The 24,219-nt window shown below is 39.0% G+C and overlaps 1 protein-coding gene across 14 annotated transcripts in view; it reads right to left on the reverse strand.

The window, feature by feature from the left end:
* The window catches only part of MAGI1 (membrane associated guanylate kinase, WW and PDZ domain containing 1), a 702,436-nt gene that overhangs the window by 138,153 nt on the left and 540,064 nt on the right, over nt 1-24,219 (reverse strand). For all 14 annotated transcript variants that reach the window (XM_051980369.1, XM_051980312.1, XM_051980336.1 and 11 more), the window contains exon 3: nt 17,676-17,795. In XM_051980369.1, the coding sequence (XP_051836329.1) occupies nt 17,676-17,795 (120 nt within the window). The remainder of the gene's footprint in view (nt 1-17,675; nt 17,796-24,219) is intronic.

The following is a 24,219-nucleotide window of genomic DNA, read 5'->3' on the forward strand; positions in this document are numbered from 1 at the left end:
GGAACAGAGAATCAATCAATCATCAATAAGCATTTATTAAGTGCCTGTTATATGCAGGAACTCATTTTTAAAATGAAATATCCCTTACCTTCCCTCAAGAGCTTACCTTCTCTTGGAAATTGATAAGATAGAGTAATTATGTACAAAAGAAATACACGACAATTGGGGGAGAGAAATGGGGCCCTCTCTTTCAAAGGAGCAGGAAAGGCTACAAGTAGAAAATGATAATTGGCTAAGTCCTGAAGAAAACATGAGTGTTAGAAAGGCACAGATGAAAAGATAAAGTATTACAGTCATGGAGACCAGACAATGAAAAACTGCTGGTACCAAGATGGCAGGAGTGGGATGGAGAGTGTGTGTGTGTGTATGTGTGTGTGTGTGTGTGTACATAAGGACAATTTTTCCATCCTTCTGTGGAGGGCTGGTAGGACAGTAAAGTCTGATGAACCTAGAACTGCACAGTGCCAGGTAACAGAAGGTTCTGAATGCCACACAGAGGAGCTCACATTATATCTGAGAATATCGAACCTAGAGCTATTGTTATCCAGTTGCTATCTGAAGACCTGCAAAGGTGGGGGACTGATGAACTCTCCAGGCAGCCCATTCTGCTTGTGAACAGCTTTCATCATCAGGAAGATTTTTTTTTTTTTTTGGTCATCAAGTCTCAACTGACCCCTTTGCAACTTCTATTCATGGCTTCTGCTTCTGTCCTCTGGGAGCAGACAGACAAAATCTCTTCCTCCTGCATATGGCCGCCCATCAAATACCTGAAAATAGCCGTCCCATCATTCTTGGTCTTCTCTTCACATAAATGATCATTTGTAAAGTGCTTAGCACAGTGTCTGGCTTACAGTAAGCTCTGTAAAAATGATAGTTGTGGTGGTGGTTATTGTTATTCCAAAGGCTAAATACCTCAATTCTTTCAACAATCCTCATAGAACAAGGAAGCATTCAAGGCTCTGTAGCACTGTGAATGACTTTTTCTCTGGTTCAATCAGGGATAAGGTAAAAGCACAAATACAGCAGACAAGGTAAGACTAGAGTGGAGCACAAATCCCCTAATTCCTAAAAATTCTTCTGGTTGCACAGAATACTAAAGACCTATATTGAGCATGGAGTCCACCAAACCCCCCAGATCTTTTTTTCCAAAGTTGATCTATCTTGTGGGTTCTGTTCTTGATGATCCAGCAAAGAAAACTCAGAGAAATAAAAGGTCAACCAAGAGACGCAGCATTCATTAATAGTGCTAAATAGTGTTAGATGAAACAGGGACATCAAGAAAAATGGAGGCCAGCAGATTATATTCCTAAATCCCATATTTAGTAAAGAAAGGAGGTTACCAGTGTCCCACCAGCAAATCAGACATAGCTAATTAATTTAAGCTCCTTGCAAAAGGTCTGAGGATTGGCACATGAGTGACCCTGCACTTCGGCTAGATTTGAATCTTTATAACTGTAATGTATGATTTTATACCTGATTACCCTATTCATAAAAATACATACAGAATTCTAGAACTTCAAAAAGGTAACTATTGGGATCTCTGATTAATTCATTTCATTGGTTAATTGGCCAGAAACCTCCTCGCTGACTCCTACATGCAACTTTGATCCAAAGGAATAACAACATTCAATGAAACCATCAAAACCTTGGTAGCATTTACACACCTCTGCGTGTTATATGAGAAAGTGCATTCTAGCAAAGAGATCCATTATATGGTTTGGTAGCCTGAAGCAGGTCCATATTAAACCTGAAAATAATCATTTCCCTTTGAAGAGGGTTAAGTACAAAATAACATTATTATGCTATTTACTTAGCTTAATTCACAGGTTATTCAACCTGCAGGACAGATGAAATTGCTATCCAATGAACTGGTGAAGAATATTAATGGGAACCATCAATCCCTTGAAGTACAAGAAATTAGTATCCGTGGATAAAGTCAAGAAAATGAGACAATAATATTAATAACAGCTAATGTGCACAGTGTTTGTATGGATTATCTCATTTAGCCTCACAATCATCCCATAAAGCAGGTGCTATTATGCCCATTTTAAAGATTACTCAGATAAAATATTAAAGTCATAATTAATTATATGAGGCTTACTCTATGTGGGTAAACCAGTAAGTGGAATATAATTTCCTCAAGGATAATTTTAATTTTCATCTCATAGCCTTTTGCCAAGTAGCTAGGACATACGTAATTATTATTTGTCCTTTTTTGGAAGAGGACCAAAGACATCATGGGAGATAGGTCTTGACTTTGCACACAAATCGGATTTAAGGAAGGCAGAGTTGCACGGAGTCATCCGTCTCATTCTCTCTTTCCAGTCATTGTCCGGTGGCAAGACAAAAGTCAGGATGACTGGCAATAGTCTGGGATGTAGTGGATGACCTTGGTTATTTCTTCACTGACTGACCAAGCTCCAAATTCTCCTTCAGCTGCCTTCGTGGCTGCCGAGCCAAATTGTAGTATTCTTCCACAGAATGTTTGGAAGGGACATCCCCCTCCCTCGCCTATCAGTCACCCTCACCTTGGGCTAGCCATCTGCAGAGGTGGCTTACTGGGTGCAGCCGGGTAAATCAGGTAGACAGCACCACAACTAATGAATGCTTGTTAGATTGGCCTGGGTGGGACGAATAATAAAACCCTGTCCTGTTGTCTCTCATATAGAAAAGCTTTCATGAGTACATTAAGACCAAACAGATGAGGGACTCAGAAGCCACGATTAGTACAAAAACAGCAGAAATCATCAAAGGCAGCCCTTTGGATGTAGTGGAATTTGTGCTCAGATTAAAAGGACAGAAAACTTGTGAAAATTAAAAAAAAAGATGCTTTAAAAAATTATATACACACACACACACACACACATATACATATTATCCTGGGGGAAAAAAGCCTTTTTAAAGAATATACAAATTATTTTCCCTCCTGTTTCTAGAGTTCTTAAAGGTGGAGTGATCGCTCCCCTGAAAGTGGCAATGGTGTATGCAGGACAGATTAGCTCTCTTAATAAATGCTTGGCAAATTGAAAAATGAGCACTTTTCCCACTTCCAATCACTTTGTACATACTTGGTATTTATCTAATCTTTAATTATTGGAGGCAGCTAGGTGATTCAGTGGATAGAGTACTGGGCCTGGGCTCCAAAGGCCCAAGTTGGAATCTGATCTCAGCCAGTGGGCAGATCATAAATTTGTCTAGCTGCCTCAGTTCCCTCCTCTGCAAAATGGGGATAATAATAATACCTACCTATTGTGAAGATGAAATGAGATACTGTAAATTAATGTACTTAGCACCATGCCTGGCACCTAGTAGGCAGTTAACAAATACTTTTTTTTTTTTCTTGTTCCCCCTTCCTTTCATTGAGTCTGTTATTTGCAATCACCCACTCGGTAATCTCTAAGATTTTATATGTCTGTACTCAATGCTTCTCACACATATCAGAAATTGGATAAATGTTTGTTGATTGAACTGAACTGACACAAGCGGAATTCCCATCCGCCTCTGGGCCTTGAAGGGCCAGCAGAAATCCAAAAGCTGCCCCTCCTTTTTCTACTACGCTTCATATCCTAGAAGGGAACTGTCCTGAGATGAGGAAGCAAAGTTCTTTATCCACTTCAGAAAAAAAGGAAAACAAAACCCTAATGTAGCCTCTCTTCAATGTACTAATCCCATGAATCTGTTTTTAATGTTGAACTAAAGAAAGGCAATATGAAATAGGAGAGAGAAGTTAGCTTCTGGATCAGAAAAACCAAGATTCAGATCCTGTTTCTGATCCACAAAAAGCTAGGAACGGTGGTAACCTCTTGGTGCCTCAGGTTACTACTCTATGTTATAGCAGAGAAGACAATCTGCATCTATACAGAGAATTTCTACACTGGGCGCTCCTTACACAGGTGAAATCACAAAAGCCCACGTCGGAACTGTAAAAATGAAATTGAAACAAAATGAATTTGAGAGGCAGCTAGCTGGCTTAGTAGATAAGAGTTCTGGACTTGACATTGGGAAGCCTTATAATCCTGTCTCACACACTTGTCAGTATTAGGAACGTGGAGAAATCATTTACTCTCTCTGGGAAACTTATAGGTAAGTTTTCTTACCTATAAAATGAGGGAGTAGGATTTGATGACCTCTAAGGTCCCTTTTAGCTTTTAATCAGTGAGTTTTTAAGTCTATAAATATTTTCATTTTTTAATTTCACATTCCCAGCTCACTTTCTTCCTCTAATCAAACTTTTTCACAAATGCTCTAAATCCCTTCCCCTCCTCAAATATCCCCTCCCAAAGTTGGCCATATATTACTCAGTGTCCCAAAAGTTTTATAAGGTATAATTTTAAGCTCCAAATTCTTAAGAGTCTGGGGACACGCTGATTAGTTCAAGTGTGGCTCCCCTTTGGAAACTTGGTATTTGATGTTTGTGGGAATGAGGGGGGAGGATGTGTCCCATGATGCTATGTGGGGTTATCTTTGTGGGAATTAACTTGCACAAAAAAAAAAAAAAAGGCAAGAGTTATCAGTGGTTCCTGTGATTGGGTCCATGGCCCATTTGCCATGCATTGCATGGCAAGACAATATGGGACTTTGCCTGGTGGAAAGGAGAAGACCTGATGTCTAAGAGGAGAGAAAGGGGAATGGGATTTAGAATCTTTCCCTTTTTGGTATATTGGAGTGGGCAGAAAGTTAGCCTTGAAGGCCAGGGAAACTTGAATTCAAATCTTCCCTTTCACCCATCCTGGCTATATGACCCCAATCACTCAGAACTCTAGGCAATTTTTTTTTTCCCCTATAAATTGAAAGAAGGAAGCAATATGCATTGGGAGAGGGATTTTTCTCACCTGGGGGATCCTTATAGCAAGGAAGTCATAGGGCTGGGGCCTAGCCTGGCCTGAGCCCTCTTACATGCTTACTAATGAAGCTTTTTAAAATTTTTTTCATCTCCTTTCCCATCCAACAACTTAACAGCCCCATGTAGCAGAGAAGTGCTACCTATGTCATTATCTCAGTTTCCCAGATGAGAAAACTGAGATTAGATTAGTTATACATTTTACCAGCAAGATGTAAAAAGAAATGGTTTCTTAAATAATAAAAGCTGATATGTGTACAGGGCTTAGGACTGCAACAAATTTTGCAAATATTAGCTCATCTGAACCTCCCAACGGCCTTGTGGAGGACCAGAGTCAGATGTAGGGTTAGGATTAATGTTGTATATATTTTTATGCTCATTTTCCAGGTAAGTGATACAAAGTTTTATAGACAAACTGGTCTTGGTCACATGGCAAGTATTCACTAGGAGATTTGCATTCAGGACTACCAACTTGCTAGCCGATCACCAGGAATTCTCTGGTTCCCCAAAATGTGGACTGACAACCACCTTGGGATGCATGTTTAAGTACCTGGGCAGCTAAGGGATCACTGCCAAAAAGACTTTGGGGCTATAAGAAGAAAAGACAGCAGGAAAAAGTTTTTTTTTTTTTCTTTTGATTGGTTTCTCAGTCTCAATTCTTGATTCCAGTTTCTTTTCTTCACTCACACCTGGCAAAGTGATCTACTCAAAAAAAAATATCCAGGGTTAAATTAAAAATCTCATTTGGGTTTTAAATCCCTTTACAACCTCCCCCTCCCTAGCTTTCCAATCCATTTATATTTCATTCCCTTATAAGTACCAAAAAAGTGACATAGGACTCCTGGCAGACAATACTGCATCTCCCAATTCTGTCCATTTTCTCCAGCCATGTTCCATGTCTAGAAAGCTCTCTCTCCTCACTTCTGCCTCCTGGCCTCCAGAGTTTTCTTCAAGCCAGACTGGAATCCCATTTTCTGCTAGTGGTCTTTTCCCCAGATGCCCCTCAATGCTAGTGCATCGCCCCTGAGATCACCTCCCATTTGCCCTGTGTCTAGATGTTGTATGTGACATTATTGTAGGTGAGCTCTTTGATGACATCTCTGCTTTTACCTTTTTTTTTTCCTTTTTTGTATCTCCAATGCTTAGTACAGTGCCAGGTACATAGTAAGCACTTAATAAAACGCTTGCTGACGGACAAAAAAAAAAAATCAATAACTTGAATGCTGCTTTTCAGTCATTTCTAAGAAATAAAAGAGGGCTTTCAGGGTGTAGCCCTCCCCTAGGAATTTATCTGAACTTAATATTAATAACTAGCATTTATTTACAAGAGAAATTGGACAATATTTGGGATATTTTCCAACTCAGGTGTTCATCAAGTTTCTTAGCGTGTTCCTTAGCGCAGAAGGAGCACATCTTTCGCATCTCTCTCCCAGTGTCTGCTTCCCGGCGGCATGGATGATCCGAGGAGGATCTGCTAATGTGGCCAGGCAAATCCGGAGCTCAGAGCTACGACAGCTCCAGAATACCCGCCTGAACGGGGCACAATGTGGGCAGCATCCAAGGCCTCTCATTTAACCACTGTTAGGAGACTCCCTCATGGTTTTTTGCATCTCCCTCACCATATGGCTATGATTGTAATTGTATAAAACTAAATGCAAACAATTAAATTCGAGCACTCTAATAATCTGTCTTTGAAGGAAAAACCTATGCTGAAGGAAATGGAAAAATCTCACCTCCCTCTCTGACTAGAAGAGTCTAGAGTCTAAAGTGGATGCCCGAGGGTGAGTCCAAGACCGAATTCCTGCTCTGATGCTTCCATCTTTGCCCACACTAATGTAATGACAAGAAGCTGGGGAATCTGATCTCCATGCTCCTAATCTAAAGGGCCAGAAACTGGAGGGAGGAACTGGTCAGTGAGATGGTAAAAGTCTATTCAGGAAAAAAAGTCTATTCAGGAAAAAGGAAAATCAGATGGGGAGGGATAGCTCACGAAGGTCGTTGACTCCAAGATCAATTCCACCAACATCTATGAAGCTACGAATTAGGCACCAGGGGTACAAAAACACAAAATAAAAAAGTTTGCCATGGTCATATTCAGCTTTAACTAAAGGATAAATTGGGGCAGATCTCCTAGCAAGATCATGTTTATTAGCAAGGGCACTGTACTTTTAATAAATGGGTCAGTGGCTTGTCTCCATTAAAGCCAAAGACCCAGAGCAAAAGGACTATTGGTTTTGGGGGGAACAGAACAAAGAAAAGAGCAGAGTGGATGATATCATGAGATTAAAGGCAACATGATTGGTTAAAGAGTTGAGACACGGAGAACAACATGATTGATTGGAAATTTGGTGAGGGGGAGGGCTATCAACAATGTCCTTTTTTTGTGTGTGAGACTAAGAAGTCCTCTTTGTTTAAATCCAGGTGTGAGATAGTGGTTTAGGCTTTTGGACAACAAATCCAGCACCCCTGAAAGATAGCTTGCTGGAGTCAAGATGTCAGGGTCAAACTCCCTTTCTGGTCACACACATTCTTCAAGATCAGTTAAATTCCCGGAGGCAGGAAAGCTGGATTTTTAAATTTAATCCATTACAAATCAGGTGAACTCTGAACTAAGTTCAGGAATAAGAACCATGACTTAAGCAATTCTAGGACCAAATTCATTAATTGTAAATAGCATTAACAGGAAACTGATACAAGAACATTCTTAATCTTCTCATGTTAGAGTTAGAAAGATCTGGTTTTAAATGCTGCTTCTTAGATGAATTGGTGGAGTTTAAAATTTGTTTGACCCTCCTGCTCCTGATGCAATGGATAGATAATAGATAAGGGTTCCTAATTTCTAAAGCTCTCTCTTGAATTTATTTTCTATTTATTTGTGTTTATAATGTATTATAATCATGATCTTATAGGATCATGGCTAAGTGCTAAAAGGGATTGAAGTCCAATAAATCCAACCTCTAAGTATAATAAATGATAAAACTGAAGTAAGGAAATTACAAGATAGGATTTGAACCCAGGACCTGTGATTCAATATTAGTAAGTGGCTCTTTGAAAAGATACCCAATAGACCTGTACTGGAACTACTGTATAAGATTCACATCATTAGCTGCTATCTGGAAAAGATAAAAATACTGAGAAAAGTTCCTTCTGGGATAAGAGATCACTTTCTATTCCTCGTTTCATGATGTTTCAAATATCATGGTGGAATAACTTACCAAAAGAGTTGGCAGGTTGTTAGACCAATGCACTATAACAGTCAAGAAAATATTGGAAATCCTTCTTGTGCTCCTTTCTTCCCATGAGCCCTGAGATCAGGCTGGTCAGGAATATCTAGCTAGGGGATGGATGAATCTATTATCTTTTTATATCAGGCTCCAGATGCACACTTAAAACTGCCAAAACTACATAGCCTTTATTTATTTATTTATTCGTTTTTGGTTTGTTTAAACCTAAGTCATAGCAATTACTCCCAATCAATCAACTTGATGGATTGCTTTGGATCTGAATTGTCATTGTGTCTCTCTTTACTTCCCATTCTAAATCTCCAGCCTAAGTCCCATTATTCTCTCTTCACTCATCAACCTTTCACTGAAAAAGTATTAGATTTAGAATGAGAGGATCCGGTTTCAAATCCTGGTTTTGACTCTCAAATTGGGTGGCCATGAAACTTCTAATGGGGTCCCATAAACTTTTTATTTTTATTTTTTTTTGGATAACTGTATTCCAATATAATGGGTTTCCTTTGCTTCAAGTTCCATCAAGCCTTAGCTAAAGTTCTACTTTCTGCAAGAAATTTTTCTAAATCCTCTTTATCATAATGCCTTCCTTCTTAGATAAACTCCATTGTATCCTATATATTTTGCTTGCACATAATTGATTACATGTTACCTCCCTCATTAGACTGTGAAGTCCTTGAAAAAAGAGACCTTTTTAAGTTTAATTTTTAAAAAAATATTCCTAGTGCTTAAAGGCACAATATCTGTTAACTGAAGGAGCTTAATGAATGCTTTTTGACTTGCCTTTGTAAACCTATGCACTTGATTTTATTATTAAAGAAATAACAAGCAGATTGACTTCAGAAAGGCCTGGAAAGACTTACATGAACTGATGCTAAGTGAAGTAAGTAGAACCAAGAGAACACTGTGCACAACAACAAGATTGTATGATGATCAATTTTGATTGAAGTGGCTCTTTTCAACAATGAAGTGATTCAAGGCAATTCCAATAGTCTTGTGATGGAAAGAGCCATCTGCATCCAGAGAGAGAACTACGAAAACCGAAGTTGCACTGACTCATGCTGCCTCTCAGTGCTGGACAAAACATAGTATTTTCACCTCTTTTTTTTTTTTTTTTTTTGGTTGTTGTTGTCGTTTGCTTGTTGGGTTTTTTTTTTCTTTCTCTTTTTTTTTTTTTTCACTTTTGATCTGATTTTTCTTATGCAGCATGACAAATATGGAAACATGACAAGAAGTTATAGGACAAAACTGTTTAGAAGAATTACACATATTTAACTTATATTGGATTGCTTGCTGTCTATAAAAGAGGGTGGGTGGGGGGAGAGAAAAAAATTGGAACACAAGGCTTTGCAAAGGTGAATGTTAAAAAATGTCTTTGCATGTATTTGGGAAAGTAAAACGCTATTAAGTTAAAAAAATATATTCTGAGAAGGGGTCCTTTGGCTTTGTTTACTCAAGGAATATGAGACATTAAAAAAAAAGTTAAGGATGATGATCTCAGAAGTACTTGTCAGCTTTAAATCTATGATGGCATGAAATGAGTCTAAGTGGTGGTCCTGCACCTATCCTAAATAACTCATGTCTCTGCTCAGTGTTTAGTTTCCTTTCTTTGGTGTCTTTGTCTTGGCTGTCTGAGAGGACAATGGCTAGGTGAGATCACGTGCCACTGATGATGGGACAATGTGGCCCACTGGAGCAAGGGCCAGTTGTGGGGTCTGGAATGAATCAACAATTCACGAGCACATAATTTGGAACGGACATTGTGATTGGGCCAACAAGCCTGATGCCATTAATGAAACAACCCCCACCGCAGACACCTGAGTATACATTGTGCCTCTGGCATATATTAGTATATGACTGCAGGCAAATCCCTCTATTCACTGCCTTAGGCAACTCCATGGGGTACAGCTAAGTTACCAATCTACACAAGGAGAGGTGTGTTCCATACCAGAAGCCCCCTAAACTGGTGGAATCTCATTTGGGGGGTTGGGAGTGGGTGAGGATGGAGCGTAGGTCTTTAGGGACGTAGAATTTAAGGGCAGTTCTAGTTCTAAAACAAATGCATGAAGAATCTCTTGGTAGAATCGTAGAGAGATAAGTGCATTCATGTGAGGAAGGCATTAGCAGATCCAATGATATTTGTCAGCTGGCTGTTTCATTGTCAATACACTCCAAGCAGCCCCGTTGGTCCTCGGGTCTTGCCATCAGGGCTTATTGCTTCAGGGGGGTAACCAGTGTCTGTCAAGGAACACGTCTCCAAGTATCTGGGTTACAGGATGCAGAACAACTGGCTAAGTCTTCTATAATAAAAAATGGGAATTCCCCTACTAGAAAGGGAATCTAGGGTGGGGGGGGGATTTTTACATTCCTCCTTTTTTTCCTGTTTCCATCAAAGTGAGGGATAAAGCCCTTCCAGAAGGAAAAACATTTTATCTTTGAAGAGTTTAGTTCTAAAATCCAGATTCCCACCAGAAACACTATGCAGCCTGGGATCCTACTCAGAGAAGGGAAGGGTTTTTCAAACGCAAGGTCTCCTTTATCAGTCTCATCCACCCCACAGTCATTTGTAAAATGGTCTAACTCACCCCCAACAAATTCTCTTTTCTCCCTCCACTGCTTCCAAGCTAAGAGACCCAGAATCCCATTTATTCTTAGCAAGAAAGAATAAAAAGAATCAGGAGCTCAAGAAGGGACAGGGTTCAGCTGATCTTGAAGGCCCACAGGGAAGAAACCGGATGTGATGCCATGGAAAGATGCCTGGAATCAGGGAACAGAACTTGGTCCAAATGCCATCTCTGTGAATGTGTGAGCCACTCTGAACTTCAGTTTCCTTATCTGTATAAGACAGAAAGATCCTAAAGAATGACCTAAAGCCTTCATTTCTCAGTCATCAAAGCCTTAGAACACCAGGCCAGAAAAGACCCAAACATCATTTTATGGATGATTGGCTGGACCAGAGGACCTTCATGACTCCTTTCAGCTCCAGCTCTCTCATTGCTCATTACTAAGGAGGGGAGATTGCCACACACAATGTTTCTGGAAGTCTCCTGAAATCGATCCGTGACAATGATGTAATCTGGTTTTGTCAACCGGTCAAAGGATGAAGCAGAAAACCCAGGCTTTCCCACCCACACACCACCCCAATGTCTCATAGGAGAGGGCCAGGCAAAACACAGGGTGGTCTTGATCTGTTGGAGACACTTCTGAGCAGGGGTGAGCTCTGCCTCTGGTAGGGACTGCAAAGGAAGATACTGCCAGATAGCAGGGAGCAGCTACTGGAGAAAGTGTGGGAAAGTGTGGGATCCTACAGTGTAGGGCACTAGATGGGGAATTTAGAAACTGAGGTGGGACTCCCAATTCTGCATCATTTCAGGACACCTTCCCAAATTCCCTTTTGTAGGCAGGGAAGAAGGAAGGAAAGGAAGGAAGAAAGGAAAGGAAGGAAAGAAAGGAAGGAAGGAAGGAAGGAAAGGAAGGAAAAAAGGAAAGAAAGGAAGGAAGGAAAGGAAGGAAAGGAAGGAAAGAAAGGAAAGAAAAGAAAGGAAAGGAAGGTAGGAAGGAAGGAAGGAGAGGAGAAGGAAGGAAGGAAGGAAGGAGAGGGAGAAGGAAGGAAGGAAGGAGAGGGAGAAGGAAGGAAGGAAGGAGAGGGAGGAGGAAGGAAGGAAGGAGAGGGAGGAGGAAGGAAGGAAGGAAGGAGAGGGAGGAGGAAGGAAGGAAGGAAGGAAGGAAGGAAGGAAGTCACCTCTGACTCCTAATGAAGAGGAGCCCCTCTGACACCTCCAGTAATGCAGGTCTGTAACATTAGTGAATTCTAAGGTCAGAAAGCTGTTTGGGGCACTGAGGATCCCATGAACCTGAAGGAGGTCTTCATCAAAACCACTGACTCGTGCTGCCTCTCAGTGCTGGACACAACACATGGCACAGCAAAGAGAATGGCTCTCCTTTCAGGAATAAGCATTCAGAAGTAAGCAGGACACATGGGGATATTTATTAAATGCCTACTACATGCTAGTGATATAAAGGAAAAAAAAGAAGAAGAAGCTCTCCCTATTCTCCAAGAATGTGCCTTCTATAGTGGGAGAGATAAGTAAATGTCATTTCAGGAGATGGTCACTCTAACAAATGGGGCTCCACATTTGGCTCTGAAGAGGCTGAAAAGAGCATAATCTCAGGATTCTTTTTGGATTCCAATTTCCCAAGTCCTCTCTGTTCTTGGGAAACCACAAGTTAAATATATGTAATTATAAATCTTAATTTTACTCTGGCATCATTGGCAACACAGGCCTAGGTTAATGAAGTCAGAAGATGAGTGAGGGAAGAGGGCAAAGCAAAAATAGCTGAATATTGGGAAGACAGAACCATCTCAGAGTCACCAAGGTCTAGGTTCCAGTCTCACCACTGACTCATACATATGGCCAGCGTGACTTTGGGGAAGTCAGTGGACTTCTCAGTGCTCGAGGAGATTTACTACAACTCAGTTGCAGAGGATGTACTGACGTGCATTATTACAGGGAGTTTCTTTATAGAGCTCACTATATCAATGAAATAAAAAAAGTTCATTCCAAATCATTTTCTAAGAACTAAGTCACAAAGAAGTACAGACAAGCAGATCAGCTTTGAAAGCTCCAGGTTGAATTTATTACATACCTCAAAAAACTAAGGTGTATGAAATGGAACGCTAGTTCTATATACAATCCTCTTTTTCTCTTTTACTGTGTCAATTTTATTTAGTATTTGTTGAGTTCAACATAAAAACAAAGCACACAAAATCTAACTCCCTTAGGTTTTCAAAGCCCTTTGCATCTATGATCCCATTGGAGCCTCTCAAAATCCTGGCAATGCAAGTAGGTCTTACTATTTCTAATTTACAGATGAGGAAACTGAGATCCAGAGATTCTAAAAGCAGTACCTGAGCATCACAAGGATAGTAAACCTCAGGGGACAGATGTGAATGTCCCCATGACAACAGCCATTATAGCAGGCTACTTCTCCAAAGGAGATAAGAGGAGACAGGAACCCCCCCCAAAAAAAAAAACAACACCCCCTCAAAAAAAATCAGGTGCTTTTAAAAAATAGCGAAACCAGGCAGTAACAAGCCAAAGCCCCTCCAGAAATGGCCTTTAGGATTACCTGGTCTAGTATCTTATATTAAATAAAAACCCAATTACTGAACACAGGGGTCACTTTTCAGGCTAAACTCCCCAATTCAAAGCTTTGCTTCAGCCTGTAACAGACATAAAATATGCTCACTACTTAGGAAAAGCATTTGACTCGAAGACCCAAAACTGGAACATTATGTAGTCAGCAGCAGACAAAAAAAAAAAAAAAAATGACATTGATTCAACCTTGCACAGGAAAAGGCTTATTACCTCGACAAGCCAAAACAAACATAACTACAAGAATCTCTGAAATGCATTAGCATACAACAGTCTCAGAAAATATAATTATGTCACATTATCCAACAAGTCTTTGTTTTGAAAAAAAGCTTCCGTATTATTTTATGCCAGGTGCTTGATGCACATTGTTTCTGGGTATTATCATTCAGGTTTACATCATGAGAATCCAAGGCGCTTGGCTTCCAGTCTCCCACAAGGCAGAAGCCATTGATGTCAGTCAAAAGACTCTAACATGGAGAGCTTCTCTTTGAGAGGATTTCAAGCCCAGGTAACGCTATAAGGACTAAAATAACGTGGAAGACCCAAACTACACTAATTGACACAAGGCAGTTTGTGGAGGTTTTTTCCATCCTTTGGCCCCAGTGGTGAGGTAAGGTGGACATGGTGCTTAGATTTGGGTAAATTTCATTTCTTTTTGTTAACCAAAGGGATATAGTGATTATTATTGAGATTGTGTCTGAGAGGGGTTAAGAGGCAGAAATACCTCCTCAATACTCACGATCCATTCTTTTCCTCCTTTTGCCCCATCCTAAAAGACCAGGAATCATGTTTGCTTTAACTATTCTAGGACAAACTTCTTTATGAGACAATCCTCCAGTCTGTTAACAGTCTCTGACCAAAAAGTCAACACATGTTCTTGTGTCCTGGGAGGGTATACTTAAAAGATGACAAAGAAGGAATTGCCTAAATTCAATCAAAGACCATTGTCCATTAATGATCAAAGAGTAGACAGCTGGCATTCAGATGCATTTATTTTTCACTGAGACCCAAATTAGAAGCATCACAGGATTGTTAGATAGAAGATGACCACATTTTGAAATAGGAGCAATTAGCGCATTATACAGGTATTGAACTCTACAAAGGAAGAACTCAAACTGAAGTTGAATCTTATTTCTAAATTCAATCATTCAATTAAAACATCCAAATTGTCTAGTGGTAGATATCTGGATGATGTGATATTGCTGCATATGGATGAGTATTCCTGATGAAGGTACAACTTATAACATCTTTATATTCCAATGTCATCTGCTCCCTGATCATATCCTTTTGTAACTGTTCCATGGATTCCCACTCTAAATGCTTGGAGTCCTTCTAATTTTTTTGACTTCACATGGATGTCAATGGAACCTATAGGCTCCCTTTTTTTAAGAGACTTCCCCTCATCCTCTTTTAATTATATGTCTCTGTGATGATGTTCTTTATACCATTTTTGGTGAACATTTCTTCATTAGTAATAAGCAAAGTCTATTCATACTCATCATATCTATAATTATCCAACAGGAGACCTTCAACCTAATTCTTCACACCTTGGTATTCCGTGATTTGCAATCATACTAATCACCAAAGAGTGTGAGTTGTTAAAGAAATAAACCTCAGGGTCACTAAAAACAAACAAACAAAAAAAAGCTGATGTTTTCCTAATGCTATTGAGTCTATTCTCATCTTATCTAATTCTGAGCCAAATTCATTCTCAGAACATAATATCTATCCAAGATATATTCACCGACAGACTTGGTCCTAACGGCATATCATAATAGACACAACAAAGCTTTCTTTATCCACTTGGTTTTTCTGGGGTGCTAATTAGAGCGTTTCTTTTGCATGATTGTTGGACTCATTTAGGAGAATCTGAGAATTAGGGAGAGCAATTATAAGTGGTTCAGTAGACGACTTCATTTGAAAACAGGAAGTCCTGAGTTTACATGTGGCCTCAGACACTAATTCATATATAATCTTGAGCAAGTCTCTTCTGCCTCAATTTCTTTAACTGTAAATGTGGATGATGATAATAATAGCACCTATAGCCCAAAGTTGTGAAATGAAATTATATTTGTAAAGCATTTAGTACAGTACTTGGCACATAATAGGCACTTAATTTTTTTTTGTCACTATCTTTTCCTATTATAAGGAATTGCTTTTCCATTTTGCTTAAGACATAATATCCATACATTACATAATACATATAATGTTGGTGTACATAGACATTACATCCATGAAAGATAGATCGGATAACCTCTGGTCATTCCACTGGATATCTTCCATGATAGAAGTAAACAGAGTTCTGGTAAAAGCATTTATCTCCTTGCTCTATGTCACTCTTGCTAGTAATAAGCAAAAATCTATTAAGCAAGTTACTTTTGTTGATACTAATTTCAAGGAAGCTCATGTGATAAGATAGATATTAATATAGACAAACAGATGGAATGGAGTCACCTCCAACAACAGGAAGAGAAAGTAATGAATAACGTGTAGTTGGCTCGGCAAAATCTAGGCCTGTAATCTGGTCCACTGATAAACAGGAACATGTACATTTTGAGCTGGAAGGGACCTTATCCAGCTCAACCCATTCATTTTTTATATGGAGAAACTAGACCCAGAGAGTAGGGCAAGAGTGACATGTCCAGTAGCACACAGGTAATTATAGACAAGTGGATTTGAATCCAAGTTCTCTGGTTCTAAATTCAGAATTCTTTACACTCCAACATTCTTTACAAAGACCTAGAATATGGACAATGAACTAGTTTAGAATGGAAGAGGAACAAAAGGGGGGATCGATTTTAATGAATCTGGCCTTCTTCCTAATAGAAAGGCCTTGTCAGATGAGCTCCTTTAAGGTGAAATTTTGATCTAACAACTCAAATGTTTTTTTATAGAAAAGAAACTTATCAACTCAATGAGACATTACATAATCTGATCCTTTCTGTAAACTGAGTGACTGCAAAGAGTCCTCTAAAGAATATTATTAACCAAACTCTTCTCAGATGTTTAGCAAAGCTGCACTGGGATCATCTGTAGACTGTACTTCCAAAGGTTTTGTAGACAAATTTGGGAAATGACATATATGGGCTAGTAATATTCTCCGATCCAGAGACACTGGCCTCCTAGCTGTTCCACAAACAAGGCACTCCATCTCTCAGCTCTGGGCATTCTCTTTGGCTTGCCCCTACGCCTGGAACACCCTCCCCACAGTACTCCAACTAAGGACCTTCCTGGCTACCTTTAAGCTCTAATTTCTTCTCCAGTAAGCCTTTTCCAATGCTTCTTAATTCCCAAGCCTTCCCACCATTATTTATCATATGTGTGTGTGTATCTTTCTAATATATATATTTATCTTATATATCGCTTGCTTTGTGTATGTTCATTTCCATATTATACAATCTAAAGATTGTAAGCTCATTGAGAGCAAGAAGCTCTGATGTCTTTTGCCTCTTTTTGCATCTCCAGTACTTAATTCAGTTCCTGGCTTAGTAAATGTTTATTGATTGATTGAGCCATGATTTTTTTTTTCCTCCACAAGCATTTATTGCAATTCCCTTATTTAGCTATATTAAAAATGGATTCCTCAATATTCAAAAAGCTGTTGCCTCCAACATAGATCTCTTCTGTATGTAGATGGTCTGGTCTTAACAGCATTTATTTTGACGTTCTTGTTTCATTTATACTTGCCCATCCATCAGGGATATTCATTAGCATCTGAGTCCAAATATAGTATGTCCACTATTCATGTCAGAAAAAAATACTTTGTGATAAGTCTTAGCAGAATTGTTCCATTTTTTCATCTGTTTGTTGTCCTGCTTCCAGTTTTATTCCACACCTGGGAGATGATTCGGCTTCACTTGGTTTCTCATCAAAGCTTTCTGTAAATGAGATTTTCCTTCCACCTACCACTCGCTGTTTAATGAGGCTAGTAAGTTAATAAGATCAGCTAAAGAAACTATCATTTTTAGAACAGAAGTGTGTGGGCACCAACACGAACCACTAATTCATTAACCACAGAGAGATACTGTTCAAATAACACACATACACACATATTTGTATCTAAACAATACACACACACATATATATGTAAATATACGTACACCCCCCGCCTCCCATGGGGTAATCTGCCACGTGCTAATCAGGTAATAAAAAAAAATGGCAAATCACAATCATGTTATTGCTCTCCAAGTTCATTTGGAAAAAGAAATGGAGGTTAGACATGAAATTCATATTCCTAGACAATAAAGCTATCATGAACTTTGAAGTACAAGGGAATTCTATGCAAAGTCAGTTTGGGTGCATAAATGCAATATTGCTACTTCTAAGAAAAGGGGCAGATCCCCATTTTCAGAGCAAAATAGATACAGAAAAGGTTTGAGAAGTGAGTCACTCTGAGGAATCACTGAGCCCAGTCTACTTCCACCCCTCAGCAGATCACCTTACCTTCATATGTACCAACTTCCAAGAGAGTTCCACTCTGCTCAAGATCCAAGAACTCCTTGACTGTCAGAAAATTATAATCCACCCCAGGCACTTCTCCTTCTCTTGGAGGCCGAGTTGTGCCTGTAACAGAAAGACCAAAGCATAAAATGGTGTCATTCAACTCAAAAGGGAAAGCTATCAATCCCAAAGACATGAACAAACTGTAGCTCTGACATGGAGACCCCCCCCCCCCACTTACATTCAGCATCATAGCTCTCCCTCCCCTGCCATCACCACCAGCACAGCATGGCTTCTACTTCCTAGGGCCATGATGCTGAAAAGAGAAGTTAAGGAAGAGCTTCAACAGCCAGTGTGCTTTTGATGATTGCTAAAATGTACTAACATGAAGAGAAAGAGACAGAGAGAGACAGACTGAGAGACAGAGAGGGAAAGAGAGACACAGAGAGAGAGACAGAGATAGAGAGACAGAGACAGAGAAAGACAGTAGATTTAGGCATAAACAAAATTGAGAACTAGAAACAAAGACAGAAAGACAGGGAAAGACAAAGAGAAACAGTAGATTTAGACATAAACAAACTAGAGACCCCATCAGCTTTTTTAATTCTTGGCAATATCCAGAAACAACTCACCAGCCCATGACCTAAAGATTTCACATTTCTATCATATTGAACAATAAAAGTCTGCTCAAATCCACTTTCAACACTAGGTACAAGGCAGCAGGCCCTTCAAAACAGAAACTCCTTGAGGGCAGGACCTATCCTCTATCTCTTAACATTCGGCATTTTGTCTGGCCTACAGAATGTGCTCAATAAATTCTTGGTTGATTTAATTTAAGAATATTAAACAAAGACTGATTGCAAAAATGTCTGACAGAGAAATGTTCCAAGGGTCTCTGCCGGGATGCCTGACACACCCATAGAAAAAGTTACCATTATGACTGTAAAGAAAACATTTTAGGGATGAATATGATGGCTAACCAGCACTGAACAGGACATTTTTTCTCCAAAACCAATCTCCTCTCAGGAGCCAAGCTTTTCTTTTCTCTGGATACCAAATGTAGCATTTCCTCTCATCTAGAGATAAGAAGCTTTTAAGCTGCATTTAAAAGCCATTCACCTAAGGTCCTGAGCTGAGAAACAAAATCCTTTAGACAAATTCCAACCATGTTCTTAGAAATAACTTTCATACTGAGATTTTAAAGAACGGAATGTGTGTTTACGTCTGATACATCGAAAAAGGGAAAAAAGATTAATCCAAAGTCCCTTAAATGTTGTCTACCCTGTGGGGACGGGAAGGGAAAGCCAACCCAAATTTATTAAGCATTTGCTATGGGCCAATCCATGTGCTGAACTCTGCATGCATTATCTCATTGTACCCTGTGTCTGCTTTCTATCAGAGAGGCCATCAAGGGAATGGATCTTCCCTCAAGAATTCTATACTCCTTTTAGAAAAATAAAGACTGACTCTGTGAGAAAGACCATTGCACTACTGCCCACCTCCCACTGTAAGCACCAGATTGGGGATCACATGGGAGGAGCTTGTCTCCCTTTTGTTATTTACCACCTCCTGTATGATCTCCGATGACATCCTTGGCATCCTGTCTAACACAGGCTTTGTCTTTTTATTTACCCTTCTTCTCCCCCCAGACAGACTGGTCTTAAAAAGAGGGAGCTGGAATATTCCTTGCTCTGCAATGTCACTCATCCTCTGCTGCCATCTTTTAGCATCCTTTTCTCCTGTAAAGGTCATCCTACTAAACCTGTTGACCCTGTTCAGATCCCGGCACTGTTGAGTTCCAGCCCCATGGTTGTCCTCCTTCCTCTTCTAAAGAATTCAGTTTGTAGCTCAATGTTCTCTCTCAAATTCTTAATTAGAGTCTTAAGCATTCTCTACCCTACTAGTATCTCAATTTACTATTAAATTAAAAATTAATTTACTATTAAATATTATTAATTTACTATTAAATTGCATGACCAATTCCACAACTTCACCTCAGCCACACAGAATTCTTAACTCTGTGACTCTAAACAAGACACAACCTCCATCTGCCTCAGTTTTTCCCATTGTAAAATGCGAATAATAATTATTTGAAAGGTATTTAGTACAGTAACTGCAAGAAGGTGTTTAATAAATGCTTGTTTCTTTTATAGATCAGCAAACTGAAGCCCAAACTGATGCCTAAAATCATAGTGGCCAGTGAGCTCCAAGTCCAGTACTTTTTTGTTATCTATGTTATAAGTTTCTCATCAAAGGGACCTACTTCAGGTTACTAATAGAAGGTGTTAGGGTCCACACTGGGATGCAGATATTCCAACACCTGCTACAGAATTCTTTTTATTTCACATTCAAATCAATGAGAATAAACAAAGAAACATCAGAAACAAGGCAACTATTCCACCTGAAAAGATGTGCTCTGTAAACAAAGAGCTTTGTGACTGTTACTGATTTTAAAAACTTCAATCTAAACATAAGAGAAATGAGTAATATTTACAAAAAAGAGATCAAAGAAAGAAGGGAAATAATAGTATGTACAAAACTATCAAAAGCAGGACTTTATGTTGTAGCAAAGAATTAGAAAAGGATAGGGATCTGTGAGCTAGAAAATGACTGAATAAAACATGATCTATGAGTTAATATTGTACCATAAGCAATGACATTAGGTTAGATTGAGAAAAATCTGAGCGTTCCTTGCTGCAACTGAAGCTGAGTGAATTAGAAAGAACCAAGAGAATGAGTTACACTACGTCAACAAAATCAGAAAAGAAAATGATTGTCAAAGTCTTATGAACTAGATTCAATAGAACAACCAAACATGACTCCCGGAGATTGCTATATGCTTCCTACCTTGGTACAGAGGTGATGAAGGGATGGACTAATAGAAAAGTGTAAGACATACCTCTTCAAGACAAGGCCAATGGATAATTATATTTTTTTGATATAAAGGCAGGTCTTTTCTCTGGGGGAGGGGGGAGGAGTGGGTTAGTGGGAAAAATGGGATTCATGAAAATGACATTAATAAAAATGAGGGATGGACAAAAAGAACATTGAGGATTATTTTATTTTATTTTATTTCTTTTGCTGAGGCAATTGGGGTTAAGTGACTTGCTCGGGGTCACACAGCTAGGAAGTGTTAAGTGTCTGAGACCAGATTTGAATTCAGGTCCTCCTGACTTCATGGGATGAATTTTTTTTTTTTTTTAACAAATAAACAGAAGAAGGGGCAGATAGGTGGCCCTGTGAGTAGAGTACTAGTCCCAGAATCAAGATGATTTGGATCAAATTGAATCTCAGAAACTAGACACTTACTGGGCAAGTCACTTATTCCCAAATGCCTTGAAAAAACAAAGTAAAAAACCCAAAATAAAAAAATAAATAAGTAAACAGAAGAGAGTAAGAAGTTCAAAAGTGGGCATAGATAAGCAGGCCAAGATTGCACCAACCATGATAAGTATAAAACAAATGAACAAAGAAATTCAATGTGGTAAAGATTCCATGATTTTGTATCTTTATATGCAATCTTTATCCTTTTTTCTTCCTTCTTCCCTCCCTCCCTTCCTTCCTTCCTTCCATTTTTAGTTCTTTGAAAAAGAAAATGTTTACAATATTGATGCTTGTTAAATTTGTAAAAATAAGACATTTAAAATATTTTTTAAATACATACTATGTTTGTCTACAAATATATGATAGGTCTTTCTGGAGATCGGGATAGTCTTTTACAGCACAAATTCCACAACAATGAATGTCAACATTGGTACCATCTCTACAAGGAAAATTTTTGCTTTGTGAAAATATTTTCAAATTTTATCTGATTGACAGGAGCTTGATTAGAAAAGAGAAAGATCTGAGAGTCTGGTGAAATGGTGACACAATGAACCTTCTTAAAGTCATCTCAGAAAACTGGCCAATACATGTTCTACCAAATTTGTAGCACACTGGATTTGATGTGAAACACAAAATTATATTTATTTTTCCTCCTTCTCCTCTTCCTTCTTCTTTCTCCTCTTCTTCTCCTCCATTAAAAAAATGCTGTTGACTTTTTAAAAAAAAATTTTCCTAAGACATTCAATGGCAGGCAAAGTTTATGGCTGATTAGGTCTCAGAGAGATTCTGACATTATTATCAACTATTTTTTTTTCTGGAATGGCATAATTTAAAGAGCTTACTGGTAGCAGTCATATTTTAATGTATTATTAATTGTGATATAATTATTATAATAATGATGACATGATGATAGTAATATGCTAAGGAGAGAACTGAGTTCAAATCCTGGATAAAAGTTAGAAGGAATTTCCATGAGCATCTCATTCATCCCCCTATTTTACAGGTGATGGGCCTGAGACAAGAGAAACTTAAATAGCTTGCCCACAGCCAGCAATTAGCAGATGTAAATCCTCTTACTTCAAAATCAGCTCTCAATCCACTGAATGTAAAGCACTTAGGAAATGTTCAGGTACAGGAAGGAAATATGAATGCCACTAAGTCTCTCCTTTGCCCTTCATTGAGGGACGAAGGATTAGGAAGACCCGAGTTCAATGTGTTTCTTAGGTACTTACTAGCTTTTTGATGAGACAATTCACTTAATTATCCTTGAGCCTGTTTCCTCATGGAAAGCAGGAATGATAAGAGTTTGTTTGTTTGTTTTCCACAGAATTAATCATTATCATCATATTATATAACCAATCATATCATAGTAACATTTTATAATATATCCTATTGCTGCTGCTGCTCTTGCTCTTCCATTGTCTTTTAGGACAGCACGAGATAGGAAAAAAGCTCTGGACCTAGACTCAGAGATTTAACTTAACTAAAGGAGACAAACCTTAGGGTCACCTTTAGGAGTCTCAGTTTCCTCAGCTGTAAAATGGAAACTGGCACTACGGTCTTTCCAAGGTCCCTTCTAGCTCTAAGTGTATAATCCTCTGAGAGTGGTTGGAAGGATAAAATGAAATGATGTTATGTCAAATTCTTTGCAAACCATAAGACTTTATGTCACTGTGAGTGAAAAGCTAAATGTCAGCTCTTACTAGAAAGGCAGCTTAGTACAGAGAGTGCTAGGTTTAGGAATTAAGAAGGTTCTGGTTGACATCTTTCCTTAGAGAGTTACTTGCTGTTCAGTCAGTGAGTCATGTCGGACTCTTCATGACCTCATTTGGGTTTTTTTTGGCAGAGGTACTGGAGCGGTTTGCCATTTCCTTCTCCGGTTCATTTTACAGGTGAGGAAACTGAGGCAAACAGGATGAAGTGACTTGCCCAAGGTCACACATCTAATAAGTGTCTGAAGCTGGATTTGAATTCAGGGCTCTATCCACTGAATCACCTAGCTGCCCCTTAGATACTCACAAGGTGGATAAAACTGCTAAGTAATCTACCTGCTCTGAACTCTGGCTCTCTCATCTGTAAAAGAAGGCAAATCATGATAACACATGTGAAGTATTTTACAACCTTAAAAACCTGGCAGCAAGATAACAGCTAAAATTATCATTATTATTGTGTTTGTATTGTGAAGGACCACAGATCTCTTATCTTTACCTTAAAGTTCATCTAGACTAATTCCCTCATTTCACAGTGACAGCAAACCTGATTAAATCAACTTCTTGAAGGTGATGAAACATTAGAGATGGGATTTGAACCCAGGGCTGAATCCAGAACCAGAGTTCATTCCTCAGCAACATGATAGGACTTAATTTTCTTTTGATTTGCTTTAATTTTTCCAAGAAATGCACGGCCAGATCCAGCGATCCACATGGGTACCATTCCTTGGAAGTTAAAAGCCCCCACTTGACACATGTTTCTATTAACAAATTGATAAATTAGAAAAGTAGAAACTGTCACATGACATCAGTGGTAAATTACAAAAGTAGAAATCGTCATACGACATCAGTCGTAATTATGCCATTAGACAGTTTTGTTTAACTCCTTTCTGAAAAATGTCCTTCGGAAAGGAGGGTTGTCTGGGTGTTGATTGGGAAGAGTCTGTTGTATGAAAACAGAATCTGTCAATATAAAGAAAAGAAATGTATAAAAATAAAACAGTGTGAATGGAAAGACAAAGAAAGCTTTCCGTGGAATAATTAAGGATGAGCTAGTTATCTGCCCAGAGAATAGTCAATGTCTTCAAAAATGCTTTTAGGGGAGGAAAGAAAAACCAGGGCTAACATTTTTCTCCCTGCTGGCATTTTGACCATGAGCTGGGGGTGGGGGGAAGAAGGGAAGGAACCACCCCAACAACTCCAGGGCTTATTACCCAGGCAAGAGCTTCCCATGTTGTTGTCTTGCAAAAGGATTACTCTCAGATGTTTGTTCTGTTATCCTCTGAGAAAACCGCCTTCAGTCTGAACCAATGTCACCAAGCTTCATTCAATGAGACGATAAGGAGGGAAAGGGGAGAGAAGGCCCGCCTTCTCTTTTCTTATAGCAGAATGACAAGCTGCCGGCTGGACACACGCCTGGCAGATGGCATTTCAAAGGGCTTTCACGAGCCATCTGGGATGTGTACAATTATTACAAACCACACTTACAACAAAGCCAGAAGGGTTACTTCCTG

Source organism: Antechinus flavipes, chromosome 1 (genome assembly GCF_016432865.1).
Source record: "Antechinus flavipes isolate AdamAnt ecotype Samford, QLD, Australia chromosome 1, AdamAnt_v2, whole genome shotgun sequence".
NCBI lineage: Eukaryota > Metazoa > Chordata > Mammalia > Dasyuromorphia > Dasyuridae > Antechinus > Antechinus flavipes.